A 17,843-nucleotide genomic window follows, 5' to 3' on the forward strand; every position below is an offset into this window, starting at 1 on the left:
GAGGTGCGGATTCCTGAGCAACGGCTCCCTGACGACAGCCGCTACTCCTGCCGGAGGGTAGGCGCAGCGCGATTCGACCATGTTCCAGACAGTGATCAGGTCCTGGTAAAAGACAGGCAGCACCTTGAGGGTGACCTCCAAACCATCACGGTCGACAAACAGGAGCTGCGTGCCGTAGTTGAGGTTACGCACCTGGCGGAAAAAATACGTCGCCAGGGTGCACCACCGAGGAGGAGGCTCGACGTAAAGGTATCGCTGCAAGGTCTGAAAGCGGAAGGTCCCGACCTGGGTGCGGACGCACACCAGCGACTGACCGCCCTCCTCAATAGGGAGACTCAGAACCTGCGCAGCGACCCAGTGCATTTTTTTGTCCCAGAAGAAGTCGACCAACGTTCTCTGGATGTCAGCGACAAAGCCAGGAGGAGGGACCAAAGTGACCAGCCGGTACCACAGCATGGCGGCCACCAGCTGGTTTATGACCAGCACTCGGCTCCTGTAAGATAGCGCTCGGAGCAGTCCTGTCCAGCGGCCTAGGCGAGCCGAGACTTTGGCCTCCAGCTCCTGCCAGTTGGCCGGCCAGGATTCCTCAGCCGGGCTGGGATAGACCCCCAGGTAGAGGAGATGGGTGGTACTCCAGCTGAACCCCCGAAACTCCTCCGGCAGGGAGTCCACCCGCCCTGGACCCACCAGTAGCCCGGAACATTTGGCCCAGTTGATCCTGGCGGAAGACGCCGCCGAGTACACGGCCTGGCACTCGCGCATCCTCCCCAGGTCAGCCGGGTCGGTGAAAGTGAGGAGCACGTCGTCGGCGTAGGCCGAAAGGACCACCCCCGTGCCCGCGCTGCGCAGAACCAGCCCCGACAACCTCCTCCACAAGAGGCGCAGGAAAGGCTCCACGCACAGGGAATACAGCTGGTCGGACAGGGGGCAGCCTTGACGCACTCCTCTCCCGAAGCGAAGGGGCGCCGTCAGGGACCCGTTAACTTTAACCAGACACTCTGCGGCGGCGTACAAAACTCGGATCCGGGCAACGAACTGCGTCCCGAACCCGAATGCCCGCAGAGTCCCGAGCAGGTACTCGTGATCGACCCTGTCGAACGCCTTCTCCTGATCGAGAGACAGGAAGGTGCTCGGCAGACCAGCCCGTCGACAGAAATGGATCAGGTCCCGGACCAGGTGGACGTTGTCGTGTATCCTCCAGCCCGGGACCGTGTAGGACTGATCCGGGTGAATCATGTGGGCCAGCACGGAAGCCAGGCGAGAAGACAACACCCTGGCGAAGATTTTGTAGTCCGTGCTGAGGAGGGAGACCGGATGCCAGTTCTTCAAAGAAGAAAAGGTCCCCCTTCTTTGGCAGCAGGACGATGACCGCCCTGCGCCAAGAAAGGGGCAGCTCTCCGGCATTTAGACACTCCCCAAGGACCTGTGCGTAGTCGCTCCCCATGACGTCCCAGAACGCACTGAAGAACTCCACAGTCAGCCCGTCCAGCCCCGGGGATTTACCCCTCGAGAGCCAGTCGAGGGCGCCGGTCAGCTCCTCTAAAGTGACGGGAGCGTCGAGCCTTCCAGCGTCCTCCGGGCTGAGCTGCGGCAGGTCCTCCCACAGAACTCTGCGAGCATCCTCGCTGGACGGATCCGGAGAGAACAGAGCCGTGTAATAGGATCGGACTGGGCCCTGATACCCTCCGGATCCGAGACGGACCCATCGTCGGCCAGCAGCACAAGGAGCTGCTGACGGGTGCCGCGCCTTTTTTCCAGCGAGTAGAAGAAGGGGGAGCCGCGGTCCAGGTCCTGGAGGAGCTGGAGCCGCGACCTCACGTACGCGCCCCGAGCCCCGACGAGCTGCAGCTCCCGGAGCGCGGCCTTCTTCTCTTTGTACACCCCGCGCAGGGCCGGGTCCGCGTCGGGCTGACCGAGGCGTGACTCCAGGTCGAGCATCTCCCTCTCCAACTCCCCGATCCTGGATTTCTGCCTCTTTGTCGACCCCCTCACGTACTCCTGACAGAAGACGCGGACGTGAGCCTTGCCCACGTCCCACCATAGCCTCAGGGAGGGGAAGCTTCCCCGCTTCCTTCTCCAGCCGACCCAGAAACGACGAAACGAGTCCCGGAACCGCTCGTCCTCCAGCAGCAGGTTGTTAAAGTGCCAGTATGCGGAGCCCAACCTGGCGCCAAACGGAAGGAGTTCCGCCCACACCAGGTGATGGTCCGTGCACGACACCTGCCGCGTGGAGGCCTTCGGAAAACAGGAGGCGTACGCCCGCGAAACGTACAGGCGGTCGATTCTGGACACTCCGACCCCAGGCCTCACGAAGGTGAAGGCGATGGAGTCAGGATGGAGATTCCGCCAGACGTCCACCAGGTCGAAGGACTTGATCAAGTCCCCCAACCTCCTCCCCGACGCCGAACTCGTGCGGGCACCGCCGTGGTCCCTGTCCTCGAGGACGCAGTTAAAATCTCCCCCGAGGACGACGCACTGGTTCTCGTCGATGGAAGCAAGATGAGCGGACACTTCTTCAAAGAAGCTCGCTTGCCTCGGCACGGCCAGGGGAGCGTAGGCGTTCACCAAGTGAAGCACCACGCCCCCCCAGCCGAACCGTCAGGTGAAGCAAACGGCCTGGCACTGGCTCCCTGACCCCCAAGATCTCCGGCTGAAAACGCGGGGCCAACAGGATAGCCACCCCGCCAGATCTGCGGGTGAGGTGACTCATGTAGACCCCCCCCTCGCCACTCCAGGAGCCAGATGGCTTCATCTCCCGGGGTAGTGTGGGTTTCTTGCAGGAAGCACACCGCATACCTCCCGTCCCGAAGGACCGAGAGGGTCTGGAATCTGTGCTGTGACTCCCTGCTGCCGTTGATGTTGAGGCTGGCTATAGTTGTCTCCATGTCGGAAGCATAGTGCAACCACCACCAGTAAACAGTTAACAAAAACTATATACATATTTACTGGGAGGACGAGAGAGGGGCACAGAAGTCCCTCGCCCTCACCAGGAGTGCTCCCAGGAAGTTCCTGACTGGTTTTTGCTCGTTCACGTCGAGCCCTGGCGCCTGGCGCGCAGCGTGGGCCGACCAGTAGAATCTTTCAAAGGAGCTCCAGCGGTCGAGCGCCAGTTGGGCTCTATCCCGGCGACTCCGAGTGTCCTCGACAAATTCCCGGAGTTCCTCGAGGGGGATGAGGGGGAGATCGGTGGGGGGCACCTGGGACTCGAAAATGTCACTGGAGACTGACTCCGCGTCGTCCCCGGTGTCCGCCACCGATCCAGAACCCTCCTCCGGGAGGTCACCCTCGGTCACCGACCCCACCCCCCACCGAGAGGATGGGGGCTGGTCCGGCACCGCCAACTGGCCTCAAACCTCCAGTGACCCCACCCCCAGGGTCACCTTCAGTACCTTCCTCGTCGCACCCCTTCCCGGAACGCCCTGAGTTCGGGTCGCCGGGCGGCAGAAGCTCGGGGCCCCGCTCCTCTCCCGACACCGGGACGCCCTGCTCCTCGGGGAAAAGGTCCTCCCCCAGGGCCAAAGCCCCCGGAAAAACAGTCTGGGAGGGAGGAGCGAGGATAACACCTTCCTCGCCTCCACCGCTCGACGACCCAGCAGTGAATAAAAGACTGTCGTCTGCACCATGGCCCGTGTTGTTATTAAAATCCTCCCCAGGGGCTGGAGGAGTTATGGCGGTGGAAGGCCCGGCTGTCGCCCCTGGGGGTTTGGGCAGGTCGGGCCATGGTGCAGGACAGTGGGGAGGTACCGTTGGCTCATCCCCTGGAGAGGGGCAGCACCACCGGCGCGCTGATGGAATATCTCTCTCTCACCCCCAAGGGCTGGCACCTCTTCCCCAGAGAGGCATGGGGGAATTTATGGGCCTTCCCCTCCCCGCCCGCCTTGGTGGGCATGGGGCCCGAGGTCCCTCCCCCCCCCAGCCTTTCCCGGAATATGATTGGCTGGGGGAAGGCGATGGGGGGGCGTAGCCAGGGTGGGGAGAGTCAGCCATGTCACTTCCTGCCCCGCCCCTGGTTTATCAGGTGATGGCAGGCGGGGCAGGGGCCCAGAGACACGGTCGCTGCAGGAGGTAGAGCAGCGGTGGTTCCCCCCAGGTTAGTGCCAGGGGGTGGCTGGGTGGGGCGGGGCTCAGTCTCCGGAGGAGGGGTTGAAGCCCCCGGTGTTTCTGTAACGGGGTGGGGGGGGTTGGGGTTGGGGTTGGGGTCAGTGGGACCAGGATCAGACTCGGGTTTGGGGGTTCTGGGGTCAGGGTTCCCGCGCCGGGGCGACGCTGGCACGGCCGCAGGGGCATTGTCGTGCCGGGACGGGGCGGCTCGGGTCGGGTCGTGGGCTACGTGGAGAGGGGATGGGGATAGGGTGGTCTCCCCGTGGGCGGGCTTGACGCATTGCATCTTCCTGGACGCCTTCCGTCCGGTCGGACGCTCTCCCCCCTCCCTGCCAGAGGCTGAGGCATTGGGAGCCTCCGGCTTAGCCCCCGGTGCCGGGGCTTGTGCTGTTGACTTTGGGGGAGGGGGAGGGGGAGTGGGTGCAGCGGCGCCACCCCCTGCCGTTGGTGTGGGCTGGGGAGCCTTCTGGGTGGGGCAGTTCTTCCTAATATGCCCCACCTCGCAGCACAGGTGGCACCGCACGCCGTCCGGAAGGCGCGGTATGCCGCGCCCTCGTGGAGGACAGTGAACGAGCCCTCCGTGACCTCCTCCCGGGCCAGGCAGATGAACACCTGGCGTCGGAAGGAGTATACGTGCCGGAGGGCGGGGTCCTTAAGACCGAGCAGGAGCAGTTGAACACCTGACCGGATCTCCCCCAAGGTGGTGAGGTGGGGAAGGAGGAGCTCACTGGCAATGAAGGGCGGGACGTTGGAGATCACGACTCTCTGGGCCGTGACCTCCAAAGGGTCGACGGGCAAATGTGTCCCGCCCACAGTGAGCCCTCTCTCCACGGCCAGGTGGACCGCCTGCTCGGTCTTAAGAAAGAATATGGCCTTCCCGTACATGCGGGCCGCAGCGACGATGGCCAGTGGGCCGACCTCACTAGCCATGGCCTTACTGCAGGCCTCGATGGTCATGTTGGGATGGGGATAGGCCTTTACCCCCAGGCGTTTGGTCAGGTGCCTGAAGGGGGATGCGGTTGCGGCCGGGGTTGGGGCAGCCGAGCCTAAGGCAGCGGCTACCCCGGCGTAGGTCCGGCTGGGCCCTGCGACCTTCGGGCTCGCCATACTCCGTCGGCCCCTGGCAGCAGCGGTGGAGGTGGGCCTCTGGCAGTAGTAGCAGCGGAGTTCTTGGGGAGGCGCCCAAGGCCAGTCACCCAAGGCGAGTTCCAGGCAGCGGTGGTGGAGGCAGGCCTCAGGCAAGTCCTCGGCAGGCCTGTTGGGGAGGGTCCCCAAAATTGAGTCCTGGGCAGCAGCGGTGGAGGTGGGCCTCGGGTCGCAGCAGTTGTGGGAAGGGGCCTCAGGTGGTGGAGGCAGACCTCAGGCGACAGCAGATGAGGTAGGCCTCTGGCGAGTCCCAGGTAGGCCCTCAGTTGGGGAGGGACTCCCAGGCAAGTCCCAGGCGGCAGTGGTGGAGGCAGGCCTCTGGCGGCAGCAGCAGTTGAGGCAGGCCTCTTGGCGAGTCCCAGGCTGGCCCTTGGTCCCAGCAGTAGAGGCAGACCTGTTGGGGAGGGACTCCCAGGCAGTGGCGGTGGAGGTAGGCCTCAGGTTGCACCAGTGGAGGAGGTTGTGGGAAGGGGCCTCAGGCGAGTCCCAGGCAGCGCTGCTGGTGGCAGGCCCGGGCGGGGTCCCAGAGACCAGCAGTGCGAGTGGGCCCCAGGTCAGCTGCAACACTGACTTGACCTGGGCGAGGTCCAGGCTGCAGCTCCAAAACTAGGCCCAGGACTCCAAGCTCTCACCTCCTTCCACCTCCTCCTTCTGTCTTCCTCTTCTTTCTTCTTGCACAGCTACACACTGCCACTGGTCCAGCCCAAGTGATAGGGAAAACACCCAAGTGGCCTGTGACAAGCAGTGCCCTTCACATCAAAGAGGGCAATGCTATGTGATCAAAACCGTGAAGGGGAGGGCAGGGACTAAATCAAAATAGAGTTGGAGGGGGAAATGATGCACTCCACTCCCTGCAGCGCCCACCCTCTCCCTGAACAACTCCAGGGTGTTGGTGGACACCGTGTGCTCCTTCTCCAAGGACACCTGGGCCCTACAACTCCTGTTCTTTTTTTTTAATTTTATTCAACAAATAACAAAACAGTTTACAATAAACATTTACAGCTGTACAAGAGACAGCAGTTTTACAAGGGAGAGGAGCAGCAAAGCTAGGCCCCAAACCCTACCGTTCAACCATTTTACAGGGAGATGAGGACAAACCTCAAATCCCACTTCCACACATGACAAGACAGTGACAATGACATTTGTACATTAAACAATACAGTTACATACAGAAGTGCAGACAATACAGACCCAGTGAGCTCCCACCGTCCGACCACTCTAACGCAGCCCGCCCCTACCCACATTCCAGTTCTCGGTCCGCCCTCACACACCTTTCGACCACCTCTAGGACAGCCCGCCCCGGTACCCGCCCGGGGTGACAGCGGTTTGGACGGCCTACCCACCTTCTGGCTTCACTAACCACCCTCAGCACCTTTTGACCACCTCTAGGGCAGCCCGCCCCGGTACCTGCCTAGGGTGACAGCGCTGAGGACGGCTACCCGCCTTCTGGCTCTCGGTCTGCCCCTGCGTACCATTGAGCTCTCACCCACCCTGTTGCGCCTCGGATTAGTGGGCTATCCTAGCACACCTTTCGACCACCTCTAGGGCAGCCGTCCCCTTCCCTGGGACGACAGCGTGTAGGGTAGCCCACAAGCCTTCTGGATCTCAGCCGCCCCTACGCGCCTTCTAGCTCTTGGCTGCTCCGACACCTTTCGACCACCTCTAGGACAGCCCGTCCCGATTACCCCTTATCGGGACGACAGCGCTCAGAACAGCCTACTCACCATCTGGCTCTCGGGGTGACTGGCATCAGGGTGGCCTACCCACCCTCTGGCTTTCAGGACAGCCTACCAACCTTCAGGTTCACAGGATGGCCTACCCACCTTCCAGCTCTCAGGGTGACAGCTTTCAGGGTGACGCATGAGCCTCCCAACTCACAACAAGGCCTGCCAGACCCAGGGACACACAAGACAGTGCAGGTGATAGTTACAGAAAACACCACAATATATTAAAAAAAAAGAGTCCTTTCTGGTGCACAGTTCAAATCCATACATAGAGTCTTCAAGATATAAAATCCATTGCCAGAAAGAGTCCACTCCAGTATACGACGTGCGTGGTCAGAAATAGAGTCCACTCCAACCTGCAGAGTCAGAAATAGAGTCCACTCCAACCTGCAGAGTCCATTACTAAAAACAGAGTCCACAACCAAGGGCAGAGTCTACTCCTGAAGGCAGCAAATGCACATCCCACAGCACACAGGTGTTCAGTCTCCATAGAGTCCAGGCCCAGCTTTGGAGAGCCAGACCCACTCACAGGAACAGTACATTGTACAGGTTCAGTTAACTCACAGCAGTTTGGTCCACTCCTGAGGGAAAGGTGTTCTCCCAAACTCCAGGATACAGCAACTGCTCACCTCCCAACACACACACGTTCAATCTTCAGAGGCCCAGTCCCAGGGCTAGGCCTCTCCACAGGAACAGCTCCTCTGGTCAAATGTATGTCTTCCACAAGGCCTCAGTCCAACCACCAATAAAAAGTGAAAATACATACAAAAAGCAAAGAAAACTAGAGTCCAAGGGCTAAGCCCTACCATAAAAGTTACATTGTCCTTTTCTCAAAAAAAGGAGAGTAGGAAGAGAAAAGAGTAACACACAGGCTGTAACCAGCCAGTGAAACAACAATCCCCTAATGAGAACTGAGCTACACCTGAAACACATTATGTACATCAGGAGTTTAACAATCAGTCCTCACTAAAAGGAATGCCAGTTAACAAACTGGCTAAATAATTCAGCCAGTTCAGGAATCAGGTTTTTCCTCCCCTCCAAAAAGGGAAGCAGAAACTAACAATAACATACTGATTGTAATACCAGCCAGCACAGCGTCAGTCCCCTAAACTAAGGAAACTCTGAATCTCCTGTTTATATTTTTTTTTCTTTTTTTCTTCTTCCTGAGTGGTCCAGTGACAAAGCAGTGCCCTTCACATCAAAGGGCAGTGCTGTGTGAACAAACAGTGAAGGGGAGGGCAGGGACGAAATCAAAATAGAGTTGGAGGGGGAAATGATGCACTCCACTCCTTGCGGCACCCACCCTCTCCCTGAACAACTTCAGGGTGTTGGTGGACACCACATGCTCCTTCTCCAAGGACACCTGGGCCCTACAACTCCTGTTCTTTTTTTTGACCTGGTTTTTTTTTATTTTATTAAACAAATTACAAAACAGTTTACAATAAACATTTACAGCTGTACAAGAGACAGCAATTTTACAAGGGAGGAGCAGCAGCAAAGCTAGGCCCCAAACCCTACCGTTTGGGCATTTTACAGGGAGATGAGGACAAACCTCAAATCCCAGTTCCACATTTAACAAGACAGTGACGATGACATTTGAACATTAAACAAAACTGTTTAATACAGAAGTGAAGACAATACAGACCCAGCAAGCCCCCACCCCTCCCACCTTCCGACCACTCTAAGGAAGCCCGCCCCTACCCACCTTCCAGTTCAGTCCACCTTGTGCCCCTTCCAGTTCTCGGTCCGCCCTCACACACCTTTCGACCACCTCTAGGACAGCCCACCCTGGTACCCGCCCGGGGTGACAGCGGTTTGGATGGCCTACCCACCTTCCGGCTTCACTAACCACCCTCAGCACCTTTCGACCACCTCAGGGGCAGCCCGCCCCGGTACCTGCCCGGGGTGACAGCACTGAGGACGGCTACCCGCCTTCAGGCTCTCGGTCTGACCCTACGTACCATTGGGCTCTCACCCACCCTGTTGCGCCTCCGACTAGTGGGCTATCCTAGCACACCTTTCGACCACCTCTAGGGCAGCCTGTCCCCTTCCCTGGGACGACAGCGTGTAGGGTAGCCCACAAGCCTTCCGTAACTCAGCCGCCCCTACGCGCCTTCTGGCTCTTGGCTGCCCTGACACCTTTCGACCACCTCTAGGACAGCCCGTTCCGATTACCCCTTATCGGGACGACAGCGCTCAGAACAGCCTACTCACCATCTGGCTCTCAGGGTGATTGGCATCAGGGTGGCCTACCCACCCTCTGGCTTTCAGGACAGCCTACCAACCTTCAGGTTTGCAGGATGGCCTACCCACCTTCCAGCTCTCGGGGTGACAGCTTTCAGGGTGACGCATGAGCCTCCCAACTCATGACAAGGCCTGCCAGACCCAGAGACACTAGACAGTGCAGGTGATAGTTACAGGAAACACCACAATAAAAAAAAAAAGTCTTTTCTGGTACACAGTTCAAATCCATACATAGAGTCTTCAAGATATAAAATCCATTGCCAGAAAGAGTCCACTCCAGTATACGACATGCGTGGTCAGAAATAGAGTCCACTCCAACCTGCAGAGTCCATTACTAAAAACAGAGTCCACAACCAAGGGCAGAGTCCACTCCTGAAGGCAGCAGATGAACATCCCACAGCACACAGGTGTTCAGTCTCCATAGAGTCCTGGCCCAGCCTTGGAGACCCAGGCCCACTCACAGGAACAGTACATTGTACAGGTTCAGTTAACTCACAACAGTTTGGTCCACTCCTGAGGGAAAGGTGTTCTCCCAAACTCCTGGATACAGCAGCTGCTCACCTCCCAGCACACACAGGTGTTCAATCTTCAGAGGCCCAGTCCCAGGGCTAGGCCTCCCCACAGGAACAGCTCCTCTGGTAAAATGTATGTCTTCCACAGGGCTCAGTCCAATCACCAATAAAAAGTGAAAATACATGCAAAAAGCAAAGAAAACTACAGTCCAAGGGCTAAGCCCTACCATAAAAGTAACATTGCCCTTTTCTCAAAAAAGGGCAACACACAGGCTGTAACCAGCCAGTGAAACAACAATCCCCTAATGAGAACTGAGTTACACCTGAAACACATTCTGTGCATCAGGAGTTTAACAATCAGTCCTCACTAAAAGGAATGCCAGTTAACAAACTGGCTAAATAATTCAGCCAGTTCAGGAATCAGGTTTTTCCTCCTCTCCAAAAAAGGAAGGGAAGCAGAAACTAACAATAACATACTGATTGTAATACCAGCCAGCACAGCGTCAGTCCCCTAAACTAAGGAAACTCTGAATCTCCTGTTTATATATTTTTTTCTTTTTTTCTTCTTCCTGAGTGGTCCAGTGACAAAGCAGTGCCCTTCACATCAAAGGGCAGTGCTGTGTGAACAAACAGTGAAGGGAAGGGGAGGGCAGGGACGAAATCAAAATAGAGTTGGAGGGGGAAATGATGCACTCCACTCCTTGCGGCACCCACCCTCTCCCTGAACAACTTCAGGGTGTTGGTGGACACCACATGCTCCTTCTCCAAGGACACCTGGGCCCTACAACTCCTGTTCTTCTCTGTAAGCCAAGAATCCCTGATTGGACTAGACTAACAGTCCAATCCGGAATTTGTATTCCACCTGGCAGACCTTATTACAATCACTGTACCTAGGTCACTAAAACCATTGATAATTGGTCATCCATCATTTTATTGTCAATGGAACAAATCGCCTGCTGTGTTCCTTTTATTATACCAATGATTGTACTTCAAAAGTGTTTAATTGACTGTGAAGCCCACAGATTGTAAACACATTATATAAATGTAAATATTTTCTATCAAGAAAAAAAACATGATAGGAAGAAGGAAATGGGAGCTTATCAATCTGGGGAGACTCTCCTACTTTCTTCCATTATTTTTGATTTTGATTTGATTTATTATTGTCACATGTACCAAAGTGCAGTGAGAGGTTTTGTTTTGCATGCAGTACATTACCTCCCCATCTGCGTTCAGTAGTTGAGATGATGCTAGTAAGCTGTTTTTGTTAGCTTTGGATTCTTCTGGCTGTTGTCCAGTCCAGCAGCAATGAACGCTACAATCATGATGCTTAATAAATTGGAGCTGGAAGAAAGAAAACTCACTAGAATGGTTTCTGTTCCACTCAGGGATGGTCCTGTTGCAAGAAAAAGACAACTGACTTCTCAGAATTTCTAGCAATCCCAGTAAGTAGTCTTGAGTGTTCACATTCATGCACAGAGTCTCACATGCAGTTAAATTATCACGTTAATTAATATAGATTAGAGTTAATGGAGTCATGTTTGTTCCCATGCATCTCTGAGTTCAAGTGGAATGTGCCTATTGGGATGTATTTGTGGATGTATCCATAATCATTGTATTTTAATGGCTCTGATGCTTCTGCAGGTAGGGTTTGTGCCTAGTGGTGAAGGGGCAAACTATACCTCTGTATTAGGCCTGATGGAATGACAGCATGTGCATAATGTTTTTCAGATTTGCATGCATTTGCGGCTGAACAAAATATACATGAAAAGGCCAGAAGCCATGATACTTGTCTCATTGCTTCCTGATGGGCCAAGCTTCAGCATTGAATGCCTTTTTGGTAACCCCCTCCGCACAACCTCCCACCCCAGACATCTGTGGACTTCTCGCTATCCCTTCTCGTATCTTCCCATTTTAATGAATCTAGGTGCTTTGGTCAGAGCTTCTTTGGGACTTAATGATGAAGAGTGATGAGATAAAGGGCACCTCCTGTGACCACCTAGGAAGGAGCTGTGGGAGGGAGATGAAGTATTGGGAATGGTGGAGTAGTAATCAAGGATATTACAGACAGAACAGTCCCTTAAGAATGTTGAAGGGAGTGAGAGGAAGATGTGTTTGGTGGAGGCTTCATGCTGGAGGTCGCAGAAAGGGTGGAGGATGATCCTTTGAAGAGGAAGACTGTTGGATGATAAGTGAGAACGGAAATCCTTTCACTGTTCCTGGAGGGTGGGGAAGGAATAAGAGTAGAAGTGTGGGAAAGTGTCGTATATGGCTGTAGGTCATATCCAACAGAATGAGGAAACTTTGATCGAGTGAAAAAGGAAGACATGTTGAAAGTGCTGTTATGAAAAGGTCAACCACCATCAATGAGTCATAGAGATGTACAGCATGGAAATGGACCCTTCGGTCCAACTCATCCATGCTGACCAGATATCCCAACCCAATCTAGTCCCACCTGCCAGCATCCGGCCCATACCCCTCCAAACCCTTCCTATTCATATACCCATCCAAATGCCTCTTAAATGTTGCAATTGTACCAGCTTCCACCACATCCTATGGCAGCTCATTGCACACATGTGCAACCCTCTGTATGAAAAAGTTGCCCCTGAGGTCTCTTTTATATCTTTCCCCTCTCACCCTAAACCTATGTCCTTTAGTTCTGGACTCCCCCACTGCAGGGAAAAGACTTTGCCTTTTTACTCTATCCATGCCCCTCATAATTTTGTAAACCTCTATAAGGTCACCCCTCAGCCCCCAATACTGCAGGGAAAACAGCCCCAGCCTGTTCAGCTTCTCCCAAAAGCTCAAATCCTCCAACTCTGGCAACATCCTTGTAAATCTTTTCTGGACCCTTTCAAGTTTCACAACACCTTTCCAATAGGAAGGAAACAAGAATTGCATGCAATATTCCAACAGTGGTCTAACCAATGTCCTGTACAGCCACAACATGACCTCCCAAATCCTGTACTCAATATTCTGACCAATGAAAGAAAGCATACCAAACACCTTTTTCACTATCCTATCTACCTGCGACTTCACTTTCAAGGATCTGCAATCCAAGATCTTTGTTCAGCAACACTCCCTAGGACCTTACCATTAAGTGTATAATTCCTACTAAGATTTGCTTTCCCAAAATGCAGCACCTCGCATTTATCTGAATTAAATGCCATCTGCCACTTCTCAGCCCATTGGCCCATTTGATCAAGATCCTGTTTTAATCTGAGGTAACCTTCTTCGCTGTCCACAACACCTTCAATTTTGGTGTCATCTGCAAACTTACTAACTGTACCTCTTATGCTCACATCCAAATCATTTATATAAATGACAAAAAGTAGATGACCCAGCACCGATCCTTGTGGCACTCCACCGGTTACAGGCCTCCAGTCTGAAAAACAACCCTCCACCACCACCCTCTGTCTTCTACCTTTAAGCCAGTTTTGTATCCAAATGGCTAGTTCTCCATGTATTCAGTGAGATCTAACCTTTGCTCACCATTCTCCCATGGGGAACCTTGATGAATGCCTTACTGAAGTCCATATAGAGCACTTCTACCGCTCTGCCCTCATCAATCCTCTTTGTTACTTCTTCAAAAAACTCATTCAAGTTTGTGAGACATGATTTCCCACGCACAAAGCCATGTTGACTATCCCTAATCAGTCCTTGCCTTTCCCAATACATGCACATCCTGTCCTTCAGGATTTCCTCCAACAACTTGCCCACCACTGACATCAGACTCACTGGTCTGTAGTTCCCTGGCTTGTCCTTACCACCCTTCTTAAACAGTGACACCATGTCACCCAACTTCCAGTCTTTCGGCACCTCAACTCAGTTGACAGTCAGTGGTGTTAGCACCACTGAAATCCCCACAATCAATATCCTGGGAGTTACCATTGACCAAAAACTCAACTGGAATCAACACATAAACACAGTGGCTATAAGAGCAAGTCAAAGGCTAGGAATACTGCAGCTAATAACTCACCTCCGCAAAGCCAGTCTATCATCCAAGTCAAGAGTATGATGGAATATTACCCACTTGCCTGGATGATTGCAGCTCCAACAATATTTAAGAAACCTCACATCATCCAGGATAAAGCAGCCCGCTTGCTTAGCACCACATCCACAAGCATCCATCCCCTCCTACATGGATGCACAGTGGCAGCATTGTGTACTATCTAGAAAATCCACTGCAGAGATTCACGGAAGATTCTCAGAGAGCACCTTCAAAACCCATGACTATTTCCACTTAGAAGGACAAGAGCAGCAGATCCATGGGAACACCGTCACCTTAAAGTTCCCCTCCAAGCAACTCACCAATTTGAATTGCAAGTATATCACGGTTCCTTTACTGTCACTGTCAAATGCTGGAACTCCTTCCCTAAGGGCATTGTGGGTCAATCTATAAACACATGGACTGCCGTGGTTCAAGAAGGCAGCTAACCACCAATTCCCCAAGGGCAACTAGGGATGGGCAAAAACTTGCTGGCCAGCCAGCATGCCCGTGTCCCACAAGACAATAAATAACAATGGCAATATCTTTGGAATAAGTGTGGTGACAGAGAAACTGGGAGAATAGACTGGATTCCTTGCAGGATTGTGAGGAAGTTTAGTTGTAGTAGCTGTGGACAACAGTGTGTTTGTAATAAGTATTAGAAAACATTCTTATTGACAGGTTGCAGAGATGGGCTGAGAGGTGGCAGATGGAGTTCAATCTGGATAAATGCGAGGTGAAGCATTTTGGAAGGTCAAATTTGAAAGCTGAGTACAGGATTAAGGATAGGATTCTTGGCAGTGTGGAGGAACAAAGGGATCTTGGTGTGCAGGTACGTAGATCCCTTAAAATGGTCACCGAAGTGGACAAGGTTGTTAAGAAAGCCGATGGTGTTTTGGCTTTCATTAACAGGGGTATTGAGTTTAAGAGTCGTGAGATCTTGTTGCAGCTCTATAAAACTTTGGTTAGACTGCACTTACAGGGCGACCAGAACTGGACACTGTATTCTAAGAAAGATGTGGATGCTTTAGAGAGGGTTCAGAGGAGGTTTACCAGGATGCTGCCTGGACTGGAAAGCTTGTCTTATGAGGAGAGGTTGACTGAGCTCGGACGTTTTTCATTGGAGAAAAGGAGGAGAAGAGGGGACCTAATTGAGGTATACAAGATAATGAGAGGCATAGATAGAGTCGATAGCCAGAGACTGTTTCCCAGGGCAGAAACACAAGGGGTCATAGTTTTAAGCTGGTTGGAGGAAAGTATAGAGGGGATGTCAGAGGCGGGTTCTTTACACAGAGAGTTGTGAGAGCATGGAATGCGTTGCCAGCAGCAGTTGTGGAGGCAGGGTCATTGGGGACATTTAAGAGACTCCTGGACATGCATATGGTCACAGAAATTTGAGGGTGCATATATGAGGATCAGTGGTCGGCACAACATCGTGGGCTGAAGGGCCTGTTCTGTGCTGTACTGTTCTATTCCATCCCCAGAAATAGAGAAAGAGAAGTCAAAGAAGGGAAAGGAAGAGTCAGAGATAGATCAGACGAGTTCAGAGCTAATTAGGAGCAAAATTGTTTAATTTTTCCAGTTCTGGACATTTGTAGAAAGCAGCACTAATACGGTCATCTAAGTGCTGGACAAAACAGTTGGTTGGGAGCTAGAGTAGGATTGAAACAAGGTGACTGGAACTTCTTTCAGTCTACTACACTCTCAATGCTGCTCACAATGCAGTCTCCTATGCACTGGGGGAACCAAACACAGACTGGATGACTGCCTTTGTGAAACACCTCCCCCGTCAGTCTGCAAGCATGACCCTAACATTCTGCTCACTCACCATTTTGATACATCACTTTTCTCTCATGCTAACATTTTGATGTGGGTTTGCTAGAATACTGCAGTGAAGCCCAAGACAGACTGGAGGAACATCACCATATTTTTGATTCGGCAATTTGCTGCCTTTTAGACTCAATGTTGAGTTCAACAACTTCAGACCATGAACTCTGTCCTCCATTTTGGTTAACCCCCACCACAATCTCACTGTCTGCAAAGGCAAGTGATACAGACAACACAGAGCAATAATGTAGAGATTAGAAGTGAAATGATAAAAAATATTTGTTTAATTATGTATTCTTGCTGTGCTTCAGGGATGCACAAAAGGTCACCACTCCAACGTAAAGCCTCCAGAGCCCCCGAAACCTGAAATTACATGTAACAAGGATCCAGCAGATAACTCAAAGTCACAGTTTGATGCTGAGTATATCATCAAAGGTCCCAAGTCAGCAGAATCAATGAAGAAAGAAAGACCAAGGTACCATGGCTCTCTGTTTACCCAGTAATTGCATTAAAACACAGTGACAGTCCAGCTAATGCCTGCTTGACTCTCATTCAAAACCCAAAATTACAAGGACTAAGACTGCATTACAAATTGCCTGACCTCTGCAAAACGAATCCAAAACAGGCATTAATTTTAGGGTCCAATTTAGATAGACTGATAGATTTGGCTATTTATTTTATCATTTTGAATTTGACAAGCATTTGCAGTAGATTGTCTATCTTGTCCTTTTAATCAAACATATTTATTCAGAAAACAGATTTGCCATATTGTTGCAAAAGGGAACATTCTTCTGAGATTAGTAAGGCACGTTATTGGGACAGTGCAAATCTGAGATTGATGGATTTTTGTTCTTCAAATGTTATTGAGCTGTATGGGAAGCTCAGCCATGATCTCATTGATTGACAAAATTGGCTCAAAAGCCTAAATGCCTCACCTCTGTTCTTCTAGATTAACCTGGAAATGATTGATGGAGCACGAGGGAGCTTTCCTTTATATCTAATGATGCATGATGGGGCAGTATTAGAGGCTTCATTTGCAATCTTAGATCACATGATAGTCCATACTCTGCTTCTAGCCCATACCGATTGAAATCTGAGAATATTTGACATGGGGATGGGGGAAGAGGAGTTAATTTGCATTTGATTGTTTCAGTATTTTCCCTGAGAGCAGTGCTGTTGACCGTGAACTTTGAATAGTATGGATTCATCTATTTACAATATAGATCTGAATAGCTGCCTGATGGATTGCTCTTGTTTATTGTTTTTATTCTGATAGTTCTGATGAACCAATGGTAAAACTGCCTCAGAAAGTCTCAAAGTCACTGCAGGAGTCCCTGGAAAAGCTCAACAAGGCAAGGCAGGAGAAAAGCACAACACCAGGTAAAAATACCGCAAAAACAGCAAACAATAAATTTTATTTAAATAGCATCTTTAACATGGTAAGATGTCTCAAGGCATATCACAGGAATATTGTAAACCAACATTGACACAAGTCATGTATTGTGATATTAAAAATGACCAAGAGCTGGATCATGGAGCTAGGTTAAAGGGATAATTGAGTGGAAGTAAGACAGTCAGAGAAGCTTAGGGGAGGAATTTTAGATCTTAAGGCCTAAGCAGCTGAAGCTGCAGATGCATATAATGGAGTGAATAAAATTGGGATTGTTGAAGAGAAGAGCAGAATTAAAGGAATGTAGAAATCCCAGAGAATTGAACAAATTCCCAAGTTATAAAGGGATGAGGCTATGGAGGATTTAATAACAAGGATGTGATTCTTAAAATTGAGGCCTTGATTCACCAGTTTAAACAATTACTAAGGGCTGAAATTTCATAATAATAGGGCAGGTTGGAGTCAGGTCAGAGACTTGAAATTCAAAACATCAGAAACAGAAACACAATTTGCACTTCACTAATTTTATCAGAGGACGATGGGGATAACTAAGCCACAAGTGGGATGTGGGTGGACTAGTGAAATGTTGTAATGAGGCTGCATGCCTTCATTGTAACAGTATTTGGATTGTTAAAAATGATATCAACTGGATTTTACAAGTACTATGAAGCTGTCAGATGAAAGGAGGGGAGAAGGATTCAATCCATGAGGTAAGTGTCTTTACAGAACAGTTTGTGAGCCAGGAGGAGCAGGAGTGTTTCTGCAAATACCCTAAAACCCATGCTTCCACCATTGTGCTTCCCTGCAACACTGTTGGACCCCTAAACACCATCTGCAACCATAGCTACTATTGGATGTCCCTAGCTGTGCTTGAAAAGGACCATAAAAATCCCCCATCCATGACCAGGAATTCT

The 17,843-nt window shown here is 51.7% G+C and overlaps 1 protein-coding gene across 2 annotated transcripts in view; it reads left to right on the forward strand.

The window, feature by feature from the left end:
- Positions 1 to 17,843, forward strand: part of LOC132820535 (cysteine and histidine-rich domain-containing protein 1-like) — a 63,189-nt gene that overhangs the window by 18,369 nt on the left and 26,977 nt on the right. Inside the window, exons 4-6 of one of the 2 annotated variants that reach the window (XM_060832776.1) lie at positions 11,113 to 11,169; positions 15,851 to 16,014; positions 16,816 to 16,919. In XM_060832776.1, the coding sequence (XP_060688759.1) occupies positions 11,113 to 11,169; positions 15,851 to 16,014; positions 16,816 to 16,919 (325 nt within the window). The remainder of the gene's footprint in view (positions 1 to 11,112; positions 11,170 to 15,850; positions 16,015 to 16,815; positions 16,920 to 17,843) is intronic. The other variant, XM_060832777.1, reaches the window with a different exon arrangement.

Source organism: Hemiscyllium ocellatum, chromosome 11, assembly GCF_020745735.1.
Source record: "Hemiscyllium ocellatum isolate sHemOce1 chromosome 11, sHemOce1.pat.X.cur, whole genome shotgun sequence".
Lineage (NCBI taxonomy): Eukaryota > Metazoa > Chordata > Chondrichthyes > Orectolobiformes > Hemiscylliidae > Hemiscyllium > Hemiscyllium ocellatum.